This window comes from Microcebus murinus, chromosome 7 (assembly GCF_040939455.1).
Source record: "Microcebus murinus isolate Inina chromosome 7, M.murinus_Inina_mat1.0, whole genome shotgun sequence".
NCBI lineage: Eukaryota > Metazoa > Chordata > Mammalia > Primates > Cheirogaleidae > Microcebus > Microcebus murinus.
The window spans coordinates 107,479,374-107,498,116 of NC_134110.1; the positions used below are offsets into that span (position 1 = coordinate 107,479,374).

General features: G+C 35.3%; 1 protein-coding gene across 4 annotated transcripts in view; it reads right to left on the minus strand.

The window, feature by feature from the left end:
- The window catches only part of SPIDR (scaffold protein involved in DNA repair), a 484,225-nt gene that overhangs the window by 433,334 nt on the left and 32,148 nt on the right, over positions 1-18,743 (minus strand). For 2 of the 4 annotated variants that reach the window (XM_012790018.2, XM_076005323.1), the window contains 3 exons: positions 16,649-16,715; positions 9,529-9,702; positions 5,749-5,912 (listed from right to left, as the gene is read on the minus strand). In XM_012790018.2, the coding sequence (XP_012645472.2) occupies positions 5,749-5,912; positions 9,529-9,702; positions 16,649-16,715 (405 nt within the window). The remainder of the gene's footprint in view (positions 1-5,748; positions 5,913-9,528; positions 9,703-16,648; positions 16,716-18,743) is intronic. The other 2 variants (XM_076005324.1, XM_076005325.1) reach the window with 1 other exon arrangement.

Genomic DNA, 18,743 nt, shown 5'->3' on the forward strand with positions numbered 1-18,743 from the left:
CTAACCTCCCTATCCAAGGTAGTGCTTCAGAACCGGAGGGGGTTAGATCTAGTGTTCCTCCAGCAAGGAGGACTATGTGCTGCCCTCAAAGAAGAATGCTGTTTCTATGCAGACCATACGGGAGTTGTTAGAGAATCAATGGCTAGGGTCAGGGAAGGGCTTGCGCGCTGCAAACGGGAATATGAACAGCAAGCAGGTTGGTTTGAGTCTTGGTTTAACAGTTCCCCCTGGTTAACAACGCTACTATCCACCCTACTAGGCCCACTCATTATGCTAATCTTAGTCCTTACTTTCGGGTAGTGTGTAATTAATAGACTAGTAGCTTTTGTGAAAGAACGGATAAACACTGTCCAGCTACTAGTATTGCAACAACAACATCAGCAGCTACGGTCAAGTGCTATAGAACTAGAGCACCTAAGAGACCTTGAGGATGAGCAGGAGTGCTCATCTGCTACCTAGAGAAAGGGGGGAATGTAGGGCAGAGGAAGGGCAGAGAAATTCGTAAGACAGAGGAATTTTTCCAATTGTCGGGAATTTACTTGGGTGGGGCAATGAGCTAACCGCAAACTTTTGCTTCTGGTCATTGTTTGCTTGCTACACCGCTGTATGGGGAATTATGGGATGAGGTCATTGAAGCATGGGCGACTGGCCCATCAGGCAATAGAGGGCAACCACCGGCCTATTATTTCTAAAGGCAATAGTGGGCAACCAATCATATAAAGGTCAACGCATGATCCATGCGTGATCAGCTTGTGCGCAGCTTGTGCACCATGGGGATAAAAGGCATGCCGTTGTTCCGGTCGGGGTCCTTGCCTGCAAGAGTGGCCACTGCGTTGGTGCTCTGGGGCTTGGACCCTGGCTAGCCAGAAAATAAACCTCCTCTTGTGTGATTGCAAAAAAAAAAAAAAAAATCAATGACAAAGAGAATCCTGAAAGCAGCAAGAGAAAAGAAGCATATATACAGGAGAGCTCTGATGTATTAAATAACTACCAGCAGATTTCTCAACAGAAACCTTACAGGTCAAGAGAGAATGGGATGACATATTCCATGATATACTATGAACCATTATATACCAAAAAATTGAACAACCTAGAAAAAATGGATAAATTCCTAGAAATATACAACCCACAATACTAAATCATAAAGAGGTAGGAAATCTGAACAGACCAATAATGAGTAAGAAAATTGTATCAGTAATAAAAAGTCTCCCATCAAAGATAAGCTCAAGACCTGATTACTTCACTGCTGAATTCTACCAAATATTTAAAGAAGAGCTAATATCAATCCTTCTCAAACTCTTCTAAAAAACTTAAGAAGAGAGACTACTTCCAAACTTATTTTATGAGGTCAGAATTGCCATGATCCAAGGCCAGACAAGGACACTACAAGAAAAGAAAATTATAAGCCAATATCCCTGATGAACAAGGATGCAAAAATCCTCAAGAAAATACTAGCAAACTGAATTCAACAGCACATTAAAAGGCTCATTCATGATCAAGCGGGATTTGATCATGACATTTCTAGTTATATTCCCTGAGATGCAAAGATGGTTCAACATATGCAAATCAGTAAATGGGATCCACCACATTAACAGAATGCCATATGATCATACGCATAGATGCAGAAAAAGCAACTGACCTAATTCAACACCCTTTCATGATAAAAATTCTCAATAAATTAGGTATATAAGGAATGTAGTAAAGTCCATATATTTCAAGCCCAATTATCACATTCCATGGTGAAAAGTTTAAGCTTTTCTTCTAAGATCAGGAACAAGACAACAATGTCCATTCTTGCTGCTTCTATTCTACATAGTCCTGGAAATCCTGGCCAGAGCAATTAGGCAAGAGGGGAAAAAAAAGGCATCCAAATTGGAAAGTGAGAAGTCAAATCATCTGTTTGCTGATAACATAATCTCATGTATAGAAAACGATAAAGAGCCCACCAAAAAACTGTCAGGACCGATAAATGAATTCAGTAAAGCTGCAAAACACAAACTCAACAAACAAAAATCAGTAGCATTTCTTCATATTAACAATGAATTATCTGAAAATAAATAAATCCTATTCACAATAGAATTTAAAAAATACTTAGGAGTATTTTTAACCAAAGAGGTAAAAGACCTGTATCCTGAACTACAAAACACTGATGAAAGAAAAAGTAGACAACATAAATAAATGGAAAGATGTCCATGTTGATGGACTGGAAGAATATTGTTGTCGCCCTACCCAAAGCAATAACACAGATTCAATGCAATCACTATCAAAATTCCAATGTCATTTATCACAGAAATAGAAAAAACAATCCTAAAATTCATATGGAACTACAAAAGACCCTGAATAGCCAAAGCAATCTTGAGCAAAAAGAAAAAGGCTGGCTGGAATCATCACACTATTGCTTTAAAAAATCTATTATAAAACTATTGTAATCAAAACAGCATGGTACTGGTATAAAAACAGATACACTAAGCAATAGAACAGAATAGAGAGCCCAGAAATAAACCCACATATTTATGGTCAACTGATTTTTGACAAAAGTGCCAAGAATACACAATGGGAGATAGGACAGTCTTCAATAAATAATTCTGAGGAAACTTGTTAACCACATCCAGAAGAATGAAATTAGACCCTTATCTCACACCATACAAAATAATCAACTAAATGTGGATTAAAGACTTAAATGTAAAACCTGAAACTGTAAAACTACTAGAAGAAAACATAGAGGAAATGCTCCATAACATTGGTCTGAGCAAAGATTTCTTGTATATTATCCCAAAGCACAGGCAGTAAAAGCCAAAAAAAGGCGGGGGGGGGGGGCAGATTACATCAAACTAAAAAGCTTCTGCACAGCAAAGGACACAATAAAGACATAAATATGTGCAAAGTATATATCTGATAAAGGGCTAATATTCAAAATATATAAGGAATTCAAACAACTCAATAGTAAGAAAATAAAGAACCCAATCTAAAACTGGCAAAAGACCTAAATAGACATGACACTACACTAAAGAAGATATACAAATAGCCAAGAGGTACATGATAAAATGGTCATCATCATTAATCACCAGGGAAATACAGTATAAAACCACAATGAGGTATCAAAACACACCTGTTGGAATGTGTACTATCAAAAAGATAAAAGATAACTGTTGGTGAGGTTCTAACAAAAAGGGAAACTTTATACACTCTTGGTGGAAATAAATTAATACAGCCATTATGGACAACAGTATGCAGGTTTCTCAGAAAACTAAAAACAGAACTATCATATGATCTAACAATCCCACTTCTGGCCCATGTTCACTGTAGCATTATTCACAATAGCTAAGATTTGGAAGCAACCTAGGTGTGCATCATCAGATGAATGGATATAGAAAATATAGTATTCACCCTTAATAAAGAAGGAAATTCTTCCTTTGTGACAGCATGGATGAACATTATGCTAAGTCAAATAAACAAGGCACACAAAGACAAATACCACATGATCTCCCTTATATGTGGAATCTAAAAAAGTAGAACTCATAATAGTCAGGGTAGAACGGTGGTTACCAGAGGCTGGAGGAGGGCGGTGAATGGGAAAAGGGGAGTACATTGATCAAAGGGTACAAAATTTCATTTAGAGAGAGGGAATAAGCTTTAGTAATCTATTGCATACAATGGTGACTATAGTAAATAAAATAAAAATGCATTTTATTTTTCAAAAAAGTTTTTAAAGCTTTCCAGGCATGCAAAAAAGCAGTAAATTACAACTCATAATGAGGAGAAAAATCAATTCATAATGAGGAAAAAATAGAAATAGACACAGAAATGACACAGATGATATATTTATCAAAAAAGCCATTAAAAACTGCTATTATAAATATACTCTATATGTGCAAACTATAGAACAAAGTATGATCATGTTAAGGAAAGACATGGACAGTATAAAAAAAGACTTATGTCAGACCTCTAGAAATGAAAAATATATTATCTGAGATGATAAATACACTGGATAGTATTAATAGCACTTTAGATACTGCAGGGGGAAAAGGTTATTAAACTTGAAGATGTAACAAAAGAAATCACTCAAAATGAAAACGAGAGGGGAAAAAATGAATATAGCATAAATGAGGCTTGACACAACATCAAGTAGCCTAATTAATATATATGTAATTAGAGTCCCAGGAGGAAAGGAAAAAGGGAGTCAGAAAAAAAAAATTAAGAAATAAAAAAGCCAAAAATTTCCCAAATGTGATAACAACTATAAACTCACATGTACAGAGTTAACACAATCAGCCTGAGATGGCTATCCTTAGAAAACCCTGCTTCCAAGGTTGGTCCTTACCTAGCTTCTAGAAGCTCAGATTTCAAGAGAGTTTCTCCATCATTCCTTGAATGATAAGGGTGCCTCACTGTGCCTAAACATGCAAACAATATGGTTTACCTGAAGTCTGGAATTTGGGCATATGCTAGACAGAGGGTGCCTACATTACCAGTCCCTGGGCACTGAGTCTAGTAAGTTCCTCTAACAGTCAACACTTTACACATGTTGTCAAAACTCTGCTGGAGGAATTATGCACATCCTTTGTGACACCACTGGGAGAGGACTCATGAAAGACTGCTGATTTAGATTTGTATCCTTTCACTGTAATAATGACTATGAGCCATGACTATGACTATATGCTAAGTCCTGAGTATTTGCCTAGTGAATTACTAAACCTGGAGGTGCTCTTGGGATCCTCAAAAACACCACAGATTCAAGAAGCTTGACAAACACCCAGCAGGAAACCATACCAAAACATAGTATGATAAAATTGCTTAAAATCAGTAATAAAGAGAAAACCTTAAAATATCAAGGATGAGAATAGCTTAAGGCTTATATAGATAGCAACTCTTGGGCTAAGACAATGAAGCAATGCCTTTAAAACTCCGAAGGAAAATTATTTCCAATCTAAAATTCTAAATAAATTTTTAATCACATAACAAAGTATGATAAAAGTATCTATACACATACCAAGTCTCAAAAAATTATGTTTCATTAATCATTTCTTAAGAAGCTACTGGAAGATGTGTTCAACCAGAACAAGTGTGAAAAGCACGAAAGAGGCAAACATGAAATCCAGGATAAAGAAGCTCCATGCAGGAGAAAGAGTTGAACAAATTTTCAGAATGATAATGAAGTGAGACCCAGGGTGACAACGTCCACAAAGCAGAGAGGACGCCGAGTTCAAACTAAAGCAGCTAGGAGGCTGTAGAAAAGAGTTCTCCAAGAAATGAAACAGATAGAAGGCCTATTATGTCTGAAATCTTACCAAGAGAGCTAGACAATAACGAACAATTATTTTATTACTGGTAAGTAAAACTAGGTGAATAAAAATGGAAACAATTATTAAATCCAGGGAAAACAAAAAGTTGTGAAAGAAAAATAATAATAAATATTTGTCCTGGCTATCAATATTATTTATTCAAAATAATGTAAATGTTGAATATAATCTAACCGAACTTTGTTATATTTGTACTAGCAGAATGGAAGGATAGAAAATTTCAGTGTGTAATTGGGGGTGGGGAGTGGGTAAGAAGAGAGCTCAATATTTATCCATGTTTAGATATACAGCACAAGCATGGCATTTAGACATACCACGGTAAACAACAAAAGAATCCACTAAGATGCAAAAGTGGTTGTTCATTGGGAGAGAAGGGGAAAAAATACCAAAAGACTGTGACTAACAAATCTTATAAAGAGAATAAATTTTTGAAATAATTCGTTCTTACCTTGGGAAGCTCAGGCAGCCTCTCGTCACTTGTCGAAGAATGACTACTCGCACAAGAAGCGCAGTCTGAGATGTCCACAGCACCCTCACCATCTTCACATTCATTACGGTCACTACCATCTTCCCTGTCACTGTCGATCTCCCAGTCGATAAACTGTAATTCATCTAAAAAATGTAATTTTTATTAATAACAAGTATAATTTTATATCTCCTTAATATTTCACTTTTAAATCTTTTTTTTATTCTCAGTGGTTAATATATCCATGTCACTGAATAACTGCTAAAAATACATTAGGACAAGCAAAAGCATACTTCTATACTTATCTGTAGTCTCCTTGTTCCTCCCATTTCTTACCCCCACTCTAATTCTAAGTTAACTACTCTTATTAGTTATTTTTGTATCCTTGCAGAGTTTCACCAACATGTTTAAGCAAATAAAATATATATTATCTTGTCCTCCTTTCTTACATACCTTTTTTCACTTAACATAATTATGAAGTTTTACCATAACAGTAAGGAGTATCCTCATTATTTTCTACAACAAAGTATTCTATCTATTCGATAGCTGGACATAGTTTATTTAACTAGTCTTCTATTAGAAAATTATTTTTTCATATATTTTCACCCAATAATTTTTTCTGTAGATGTCTTTCATCAGTAAGTAAAGAACTAAATTCGATTTTTAAGTTTATACCATAAGCATTGTTATCTAGATGCTACTTTTGCAAAATTTTAAGTCTGAATGTTAACATATTTTCAAATACTAAATAATCCAATGTAATAATTCTAATCTGCTATACTTAAAAAAATAACAGTAGTTATTAAAGATAAATTTGTCTCTGAGGTATGGCCTGTAATGTAAACCTTTTCTACAGCACAAAGCACAAGTACTTCTTAGGAGCTACTTTGGCAACTCAGAAAGCTAATAAGATACTGGTCCTATTTTAGAGGTCTGTTAACAACAGTCTCATTTCCAGGGAAGTAATACTAAAAATTAAAAACATGCTCTAATACCTGAAAAGAATTTAAAATTTAAAAAACAGAAAAAAATTAAGCTAAAGTTAAAAGTATGGGATAAAATAAACAAAAAAATTATTTAATGTGATGTTATTGTTCTAGAAAACGCAATAAAAGTCCACAACAATGATTATAAAAAACTAGAGGTCAGACCACCACTGAGAGAAGAAGATGCATAATGGCAATCACTCCCCACACTAAAACACTGTTTATTCAGTCAGGGAAGCCAGGCAGGGGTAAATATAAGAGATTCTTCAAGTCTGTGAACCATCACAGCAGGAAGCCTTGGAGAGCCAAAGGAAGAGCACAAGTGCCCTTAGTGCTGCTGCAAGCATCCCACATTTGTGCAGCACTCTTCATTCATTCACTCGTTCATTCAATAAAGTGAGTGTCTACTAAGGGCCCATCACACCATTCTAGATACTCACAATACCAAAGTAAACAAATATAAGAGAGGAAACAGCACCATTCCTACTGTGGATGAATAACATACCGCAATGTGATGAGAGCTATATACCTGGGTCACAATTATTTTATGAAGCAGGAAGACAGTTATTAGACTTAAATTTGCATTTTACAGATGAGGAAATTGAGTCTCCAATAAGCAATGTTCTCAAAGTTATAAGAAAACCAAATGGAAAGGAAAACATTTTTAAGAGAAAAATATTTTCACAATTTTAACTCAGGGCTCTTCCTTCTCAACCCCAATTCTAGACCTTAAAACCCAGAGACCATAATCCAGCTGCAAGAGGATCTAGGAATATTAGTTTTAGAGCTCACCAGGTAATTCTGATATGAAGCCAGGTTTAGTAACCACCAGAACAGTGTTGAAGCACACAGCATTGAAGTTAGACAACCCTGGCTCTAAATATCAACTGACACACTTATTAATTATGTGACTCTGGGCAAGTCACTTCACTTCTCCAAGTCCCACGTTTCTTCTGTAAAATAAGGATACTTCTTAGCTCACAGGATATGGTAGAATGCAAAGAAGATGACATATATAATATGCAGCCAAGTGTCTGAGACAAACAAAACTTGATAAATGGTAATGGTTGTTATCCAGTAAAGGTTAAAAGGAAGGAAGAAGTGTGGAAGGGAGGGAAGGGAGAAAGCCAAGAAGGAGGACAGAGAGATAAACCAGCAGCTATTCACAGCTCTATATATACCCCAAGGAATCATGCTCAACTTCTTAAGAGAAGTCAACAATATATTAACTCATTTTAAAGTGATTAGACAAAATCATCTTTCCACTCTTAAACAGAGTTTGGAAACTACTGAATATCTCTTTTTACTGAAAAGAACAAACTCAATTTAAATTTTTTTTTTTTTTTTCAGAAATAGGGTCTTGCTGTCACCCAGGCTAGAGTGCAGTGCTATGATTATAGCTCACTGCAGCCTCAAACTCCTGGGCTCAAATCATACCCCTGCCTCAGCCTCCCAAGAAATTGGGATTACAGGCATGTGCCACTGCACCTGGCTGATTTTTTTATTTAATATTTTTTTGTAGAGACAAAGTCCCACTATGTTGCCCAGGGTGGTCTCGAACTCCTGGCCTCACATGATCCTCCTATCTCACCCTCCCAAAAGTTAATTTATTTTACTACCAGCTTTACTGGGATATAATTCACAAGCCATATTATTTACTCATAAAAAGTATAGTTTTTAATATTGAAACTATATTCTGAAATTTATCATGACAAATCAAGTTATAATAAATTTCAATAAATTTGAAATAAACAATAAATTTCATTTAATACGGATGAATTAATAATACAAGTACTATTAGCTTATGTATAATCTTAAAATATCACTTGGTCTGGTAAAATGTCAATGGTAGTTACCAAAATGACTTACAAAGTGGCCAAAAGAATTTAACCACCTTCCAGAGAATGGGAGTCTGTAAAGAGAGGCAGTCTGTACAAACCTAACCTTGACTATGTAACTAACATGAACTGACAGAGTTAAAAGTCACAAGGTTATTTTAAAAGCATTAAGACTTTTAAATATACTAGCTATACTACTTTTAAATATACTAGTTATACATCAGTCTAGATGAGCTATACACGTTAAAATTTGTAAAAGGACATGATTTCCATAATTCTAGGTCTGTGGTTATCAACTGGAGGTGATTTTGTCCTTTAGGGGCCCTTGACAATATCTATTGACATATTTTGTTGTCACAGCTGAGTTACAGGTGCTGCTGTGATCTAGTGGGTGGAAGCCAGGAATACTGCAAAACACCCTGCAATTTCCAGGAATGTGCTTTTCCCTGGAGCAAAGAATTATCTGGCCCAAAGTGTCAATGATGCCAAGGTTGAGAAACCCTATTTTAAACTAAGACATGATACAATATAAAATGCCATCAGAACAGAAACTTGTTAGTAAGTTATACTTCTAGCACACATTGGTTTCTATAGTGTTTACCCAATGAACAGGTTAGCAAGGAGGTAGAATGGATATAGCATTATGTAGGAGTTGAAAAGACTGGCTTTGGAGTCAGAGACAAAATGAAATTCCAAACAATTCTAACAGGTCCAAGCTTATGTTATTAACTATAAAAAAAAAATCAATAATACCTAGATCTCTCAGAGTTGTTATAGGAAATATGAAATAAGAAAATGTTTCTAAAGGGCTTAACATATAGGCTTGGACTCAGTAAAATCATAATTAATGATAAATATTAGAAAGGAATGTCAGTTTCTTCCAATATTAAATCCAATATTTAAAAGAAAATGTATTTCTTACAAAATTATCAATTTACCTTCACTGGCCCCATCTTCTGGACATAAAATATTCTTGTTACAAAATCTGCCTATTCTGGGGCCATGTTCATTATCTCTCTGTGATTTAGAAAGTGTCTTATCATCATCTGACAAATCACTTCCACTGGAACTCCATGTTATATTTGTAAGCCCACTGGTAGATGTGGTAGTTTCTGTTAAAAAAAAAAAAAAAAAGAAAGAAAGAAAAAAAAACACATAAATACGATCAACTAATATGGTCACCTATCAGAATAAGATTTTATGCATGCTACTTTGCCTAAGTCACAAATACACAAAACTCCATGATAATAAGAGCAATGTCTTATGTCAAATCTTCCTGCCTAAAGTTCTATATACAGTCTAAGATTCTTTGAATTACAGCCAAATTACAAAAAGAAAAAGTAGAACTGGTTGAGAAAAGTTACACGAGACAAGAAAAATGACTGGAGCACAAAGGAAAACTGGAAAAATAAGACTTGAGGTAACAATTATAGAACTGTAACTTCCTAGAATATTCGATGAAACTGAAAAAAAAAAGACCCACACAAAACACAAAGCAAACTACAAACCAAAACTTATGAATAACAGGAATGCTTCTGTGTGCTTCCTTTGCCATGCTAAGATCCCTGGTAGCAGCACTGTGTTTAAAATATTTAACAGCAAACTTAGTATTTAAACAAACTTTTTATTTTGAGATAATAATAGATTCACATATAGAAATAATAGAGCCCTTGTATCTTTCACCCAGTTCCTCTAATTGTAACATCTGGCAAAACTGTACTGTGTCATCACAACCAGGATACTGACACTGATCCAGTCAAGACACAGAACAACTCTATCACCACAGGATGCCTCCTATTACCTTTCCACAGCCATACTACCTCCTGCCCCTGCACCAATCCCTGACCCCTGTTACCCACCAATTAGTTTTGAATTTCTATAATTCTGTCATTTCAAGAATGTTATATAAAAGGATTCATACTATGAACCTTTTAGGATTGGCTTTTTTCACTCAGCATAATTTCCTGTGCATTCATCCAAATTGTTATATACATCAACAATTACTTTCCTTTTATTATTAAATAAAATATTTCATGGTATGGATGCACAATAGTTTGTTTAATCATTCACCCGCTGAAGGATATCTGTTTCTAATTTGGCACTATTATGAATTACGCTGCTTATGAATACCCATGTATAGGATTGTATGTGAATTTAATTTTCATTCTCTGGGATAAATGTCAAAAGGTACAAATGCTGGACTGTATGATAACTGCATGTTTAGCATTATAAGAAACTTCTGAACCATTTTCCAGTATAGCTGTACCAGTTTACAGTCTGCCAGCACTGTACTAGTGATCTAGTCTCTCCACAGCCTCACCAGTATTTGCTGTTACCACTGTTCTGTATTTTAGCAACTCTGATAGGCAGAAGACGTAGAAGGAATAGGGCTACTTCATCTTGGAAGAACCAGAAGTCAATAGCAACTTTTTCTGATATTGATAAGAAAAGAAATACATACCTAATAAAAATAGTTTTGCATGTATTCATAATTGTAGCTATAATGCTAAACTAAATATATACACACATATATTTAATATCCTATCCACTTATTTTATATGATATGGTATTTGACAAGTTTCAAAGCACATTTCAATATACTATGAGACTAAGAGATGAGATGTTTATAATTCATGTTTTATAAAAGAGAAAACTTATGCTTGCAATTTAAATGGCTTCATTCAATATATACAGAACCCCTCTCATACAATAAACCATGAGGAAACAAAGAAAATAAAAACTCCTCTCCACAGGGAAAATATGGTCTGAACAGAAATACTAATCATGAAAAGAAAAATAAAACATTATAATAAAGATATGTCATGGCACAATGGTGGCATAAAAAATATTGAATGTTCTACTTTGTACTTATCAGGAAAGGAGAATTCACTGACAAGATGATGTCTGGGAAAGCAGTACTTACAAAGGCACAAAAACATGGAATAATCAACATTTACTGAATACTTACTTTGTGCCATGAACATCTAAAATCACTGAAGTGGCCTATCCTTCAAATTATCAAAGGAAACAAAAAGCTCCTCAGAATAACCTAAGACTCCATATCAAACAGCTAATAAAGCTAAGCTGTGCTCTTCCTTGCAAAAGATACTGTCAATCTCTTTCATTATTATGAATCTTAAAAAATAAGTCAAAAAGAAGTTATTACTGTTCACAAATTATAAATGAATTCATGGAAAACTCAAAAAAAAAAAAAAAAACCTGAAAAACTACTACTAATAATAAGAAACTCCAGTAAAGATAGCAAGTTACAAAACACTATAAAAAGTCAAATTTAAAACAGTAGCAAAAAAAGATAAAATACCTCAAAGAAACATAAAAGACATGTAAAACCTAAACAAGAAAACTTTTAAAAGACTTCAGAAAAACATAAAAGCAGTCTTGAACAAATGGAAAGACATATACTTAAATCTCTAATGATCTGATCAGAGAATAATGGTCTCTCAGTGTAGCTTCAATGTGCATTTTTCCTATTACAGGTGAAGATGAGCATCTTCTCATATGTTTGAAAATCGTTTTTATTTGCTTTTCTATAAACAGTTCATTCATATTATTTTTTTTCCTTTTTCCCTGAAGAATTCTACACCAAGGATCATAATCTCACAATCTTTATTTTTGTAATAGTTATCTTTTTTCCCCTAGATTAACTTCTAATGGTTATTAGAAAGATTGGCCTTTGTGGTATGTGTTACAAATATTTTCCCCACTTTTTCTAAAGTTTTAAATTGTGAGGATATGTATGTAATTTTTAAAAAAAATTATTTTAGAGACAAGGTCTGGCTATATTGCTCTGGTTGGAATGCAGTGGCTATTCACAGATGAGATCATAGCACACTGCAGCCTAGAACTCCAGACCTCAAGCAATCCTCCCACCTCCACCTCCCAAGTAACTGGGACTATAGGCGTACACCGTGCTTGACTTATATGTGTCGTTTTGGCCAAGCAGTTTTTCTCTTTTTATTTAGGTGAATTTGTCAGCTTTTACCCTATGGCTTCCGGTTTGTGAGTCACTGTTAGAAAGGATTTCCCAATTGCAATGCTTCCTTTTGACCAGGAGCTGTGGTGAGATGTATGCCCAGTTTAGCTTCTGAGTCCCTGTTCTTAACCACTATGCAAAGCTCCCAAGGCAGACAGACTTGTAGTCTCTCTCCCCATTAGTTTAGTGTGAGACACTAAGAAAATACGTAACTGTCTGGTGCTCTTGTACCATCTATTAAAAGGGATAGGATAATTAACAGTTATGACATTCAAATTCTCAGAGACCAGGACTCTAGATTTATAAACACATGAACTAAAGGCACTTAACTGCACGACTCAGTTAAAACCACAACCAGGAATTTATTAGTAATTCATTCTATTTACTGAAAAGAGGATGTCCTTGAGACCAAGGCTCATTCCAATGGAATTCTAGGAAAGCTATCAGCCAGACCATGAAAACAGTTAACATGCATTTATAAACATTTCTGGGTATCCACTGTGTGCCAGGTACTGTGCTAGGACCTGGTGCTATGAATTGAATTGTTTCTCCCCAAAATTCATTTGTTGAAGTGCTAACCCCTTATACCTCAGAATGTCACTTTCTTTGGAGACAAGGTCTTTACAAGAGTAATCTAAAGTAAGGTCATTAAGGTGGGTCCTAATCCAAGATGACTGGTGTCCTTATGAGAAGGGGAAATTTGAACACACAGAGACAGACACACAGAGAGAGAAGACAATGACAAGACACACAGGGAGAAGGCAGCCATCTATAAGCTACGGAGAGGCCTGGAAAAGAACCTTTCCTCACAGCCCTCAAAAGGAACCACGCCTACCAACACCTTCACTTCTGGCCTCCAGAACTGTGAGGTAGTCAATTTCTGTTGATCAAGCCACCCAGTTTGTAGTACTTTATTACAGCAGCCCTTGGAAACTAATACAGCTGAGAACAAAGATGAGCAGAGCAACACAGGGATCTTCCCTTAAGAAGCAAGTGGTCCATCGAGAAAAAAGCTGGTCAACAAACAATCATAAAAAATTTAGTAATGCTTTTAAGGGGCAAGAGTTTTCTGACCTCAATCGATAAAGACTTTGAGAAAATATTTTGTACAATATTTCAGGAAAAAAAATTAAACATGAATTCCATTTTTTTCCTTTCATTTTGCTTGGTAAACCCCCTTTAAAAAAATAAAATAAAACTTCTGCCTTTTAATAAGAATCAATACCTACAAAGAGTACAGACTTTTTTCATTTTAAGTTTTTATCTTCCTTCTCCCTTGAATTTTCTGCAAGACCCTCTGCCAAGCTGGGCACAGTAGCGTGAACCGTAATCCCAGCTATTTGGGAGGACAAGGCAGGAGGATTACTTGAGGCCAGGAATTGAGACCAGCCTGGGCAACAAAGCAAGACTCAGTCTCTACAAAAATTTGTTTTAGAAAATTAGTGGGGCATGGTGGTGCACACATATAATCCAAGCTATTGAAGAAGCTGGGCAGGAGGACTGCTTGAGCCCAAAAGTTCAAGGCTGCAGTGAACTATGATCACACCACTGCACTCCAGCCTGAGCAACACAGAGAGACTCTGTCTCTAAAAAAAAATACAAGTAAAAAACAGTAAATTGACAAAAAAATCTTTGCCAACATTCATTTTCTCACTTCTCTTACCCCCTTCCTCTCTCTTTCATCCCTCTTTCAGTTTTCTCTGTTCTCAATGCCTTACATATGAGAGAATAGATATAGACACAAGTCTCTGACCTTATGTACACTTTACAAAAGTATTTTCTCCACTTTTGCTTCCCAGCTTTCATATTAATAAAAATATTATTTCCTCACCCTAAATGTGGTATAAAATTTTTCCCTTATAATTTTTATTAATAGGTTGTCTTAAACTAATATTTTAGAAGGTACTGTTTTTAAAAAAAACATTCTAGGAAATGCCTCGAGTCCCTTTTTCTACCTATCTCTATTATAAATAGCAAGATTTTATTAAATTATTAACAATTCTTTCTTGTCTTAACAAGGGCATATGCAATAAATAATTATACATTAATAAAAGTTCTTTTAGCCTTTCAGAATATATATTGATCATTCTATAGCACAGAAAATATAGCAGAGTGGGTTGAATATATACTGTCATGGGAAAAATCACCCCAAAAGAGCATTATGTAATTAATACAAGGTAGCAATTTACTTAATATTTCTTTTTCTCTCACAGTTGAATTTGCTACACTTATTTAAAATCTCAAGAGATATAAGCTACATCTGTTTAAACAAAAATACTTTTCTCCATATATTATGAAGTTTCAAAAATCAGAATTAAATTGATCTTTGAGTATCACAGCACTTGGCACTAATAAGAAAAGTAAAATTCTACAGTTTCATCAGAAGATTATAGTATTATAAAACAGTGTATGCCAGTTTATTTTATAATACATCATTTTATGAATTTTAAAGAAACATTTTGGGAAATTTTACTTTTTCATTTGCATAGAAAAGAATCCACTTAAATGTTAGTGAAATAAATAGTATGGTCTTAATGTTTAGTCTCTAGTCACAGAAGTCATTCTGCTATAGAACTCCGAGCAGGCTCTCACATAGCTTTCTGCCATCAGACATAACAGCAATTGCTGCTATCAATGAAGCACCTAAGGAAAGCCTTTCAACTAGGCATTTTGTCTACTATTTTTTTTGGCTCACTTAATACTCACAAGAACTCAATGGTCACACATTACTGTGCTCATTTTCCAGATGCAAAAACCAAGGCTCAGAGTGTTCAGCTTGTTTTCCCAAGATTACAGTCAGGACACAGCAAGATCCCTAAAGCCCCAAGCCCCCACTCTTCCACCCACCCCCAGGGGAGCTGACTGCCTGTGGCAGCAGAGCTAGTGGCCTATCTGATGTCCATCCCCTCTTCTTCATTACTATTATAATAATCCAAATTTGTTTAAGCAGCAACATATCTATATAAAAATCCTTAATTTCACTAAAGTGTCTTTAGTGTAGGTGTCCCTATGTAACAAGTTCCAGCCAAAGGTAGAGATACTGGGGAGAGCACTCCTCCCCAAAGGAAAGGCAAAGTACACTTGGCAAAATCCTCAGCACCTATACTCCTGCCCAGAATCCAGCCTGGAAGACTAAGCAACCACCTCACCACCATGAGAACCAACCCCATGCGAAGGCTGTGGAACTCAGAATCTGAGTCTAGCCCTTTCGATGTCTTGTTGCAAGAGACAAATTCAACCCCATTTGTTCAAACACTGGAGTGTTTGAACAGAGTTTCCTGTAGCTTATAGCTTCAAAGTCTTCCCTAACTAATTAACCATGAAAGAATTTCACAGTCTGAAGCAGTACAATTCTTATAGCATAAATCATGTTTATTTCCCAAATCATATTATTTAAAAAAAACAAACCCCTGGAGCTATAAGCATGAGCTAACCTACTGGCTCTGCAAGAAAAAAGGACAAAGAACACACACAAAAAAATGTTAATAATTACCTGTAGGGAGCAGGAAGAATGGGGTAGATGATAATAGAGATGAGAGTTCTCAAAAATATCTTTTTACATTGTTTTGATGTTTTTTAACCATGTATATACAAGTTACCCAAACTATGTAAGTAACTTTTAAAAAGAAAGTAAAAAAAAAAAAAAAAAAAAAAGGCCGGGCGCTGTGGCTCACGCCTGTAATCCTAGCTCTTGGGAGGCCGAGGCGGGCGGATTGCTCAAGGTCAGGAGTTCAAAACCAGCCTGAGCAAGAGCGAGACCCCGTCTCTACTATAAATAGAAAGAAATTAATTGGCCAACTGATATATATATATAAAATTAGCCGGGCATGGTGGCGCATGCCTGTAGTCCCAGCTACTCGGGAGGCTGAGGCAGAAGGATCACTCAAGCCCAGGAGTTTGAGGTTGCTGTGAGCTAGGCTGACGCCACGGCACTCACTCTAGCCTGGACAACAAAGTGAGACTCTGTCTCAAAAAAAAAAAAAAAAAACAAAAAAAAAAATCACATGGGCATATATTACTACCTTTATACTTTCTCTGTTAAGAAACCAACAAAATAATATTACCTTTCTTGGGTCTAGGGGATAATTCAAGATGCTTTTCTGTAACAGTCTTCTTTTCAGCTGTTAATGACTGTTGGAAAAATGATAATAATGTAAGTCATATAACAAATGTTAAAAACCAACCATATTTTATAAAATATTTAAAATATTAAACTATATCCTGCTTAACATATTCCTCTCGATTTCCTTTACTTATATTCACCAATTTCAGTACTCCTGAAGTACAATTTCAGCACTCCTTACATACTTATAAATTTATATTTATATGTTTCCAGAATCTAAACAAAGATCTGACTGATCAAAATGTTTTGCATTAACATTCAATATCAATACTTGTTCATATATACAACTCTGACCACCTATGAGGTCCTCAGTACTACCTGTATCTAAATTATCTTTAGAGTTTACAACAGCATTCTTCCATTCCTCTATAGTGTAAGTTACCAAACATACAAAAATTAACCAGAATATTTCATTGTCAAAAGATTCTGAACATACAGGAATACCTCATTTCATTGTGCTCCACTTTATTATATGTTGCATATATAGTGTTTTTCACAAATTAAAGATGTGTGGTGACCTTGTGTCAAGCAAGTCTATAGGAGCCATTTTTCCAACAGCATGCACTCACCTTATGTCTCTGTGTCACATTTTGGTAATTCTCCCAATATTTCAAACTTTATCATTATTATTGTATCTGTTATAGTGATCTGTGATCCTTTGATGTTACTAGTGTAACTGATTTGGGATGGCACTAATCACACCAACATAATTTAATCAGCAAATGTTGTCTGTGTTCTGACTGTTCCACTGACCAGATGTTTCCCCATCTCCCCCTCCTCAGGCCTTCCTATTCCCTGAGATACGACAATATTGAAATTAGGCCAATCAATAACCCTACAATGGCCTCTAAGTGCTCTAGAGAAAAGAATAGTCACACATCTCTCATAATAAATCAAAAGCTAGAAAAGATTAAGCTTTGTGAGGAAGGCATGTCAAAAGTCAAGACAGGCCAAAAGTTAAGCCTCTTGCTCCAAAAAATTTAAAAATCAGCCAGGAATGATGGCATATGCCTATAGTCCTAGCTACTCAGGAGGCTGAGGCAAGAGGATTGCTTGATCCCAGGGATTCAAGGCTGTAGTGAGCTATGATCATGCCACTTTAGCCCAGGGCAATAGAGGAAGACCCTGTCTCTTAAAACAAAAAGACAAAAATAAAACAAAGAAATAAAACAAAATATCTGGAAAGGATTCACCATTCTAGATGTCATTAAGAACACTCATTATTCTTGAAAGGAGATCAAAACATGAACATTAATAAGAATTTAGAAGTTGATTCTAACTCTCATGGATGACTTTGAAGAGTTTAAGACTTCAGTGGAGAAAGTAACCGAAGATGTGGTGGAAATAGCAAGAGAATTTGAATTAGAAGTGGAACGTGAAGATGTGAATGGATTGCTGCAATCTCAAAATAAAACTTGCATGGTGAGTAGTTGCTTCTTATGGATGAGCGAAGAAAGTAGTTTCTTGAAATATTATACAATCTACTCCTGGTGAAGATGCTGTGTACATTACTGAAATGAAAACAAAGAATTTAGAATATTACATAAACATAGTTGATAAAGCAGTGGCAGGATTTGAGAGGATTGAGTCTAATTTTGAAAGAAATTCTATTGTGGGTAAAATGCTATCGAACAACATCACATTCTACAGAGAAACCTTTCCTAAAAGGAAGAGTCTATCTATGCAGCACACTTCACTGTTGCCTTATTTTAAGAAATTGCCACAGCCACCCAAACCTTCAGCACTCACTTCCTTGATCAGTCAACAGTCATCAGCATCTAGGCAAAACCTTCCGCCCAGCAAAAAGATTACAATGCTCTGAAAGCTCAGATGATTGTTAGCATTTTTTAGCAATAAAGTATTTTTTAATTAAGGTATGTACATTTTTATACATAATACTATTGCACATTTAATAGACTATAGTACAGTATAAATATAACTTATCTATGTATTGGGAAACCACAATATTTATGTAACTAACTTTATTGTAATATTTGCATTATTGCAAGGGTCTAAACCAGGGATCCTCAAACTTT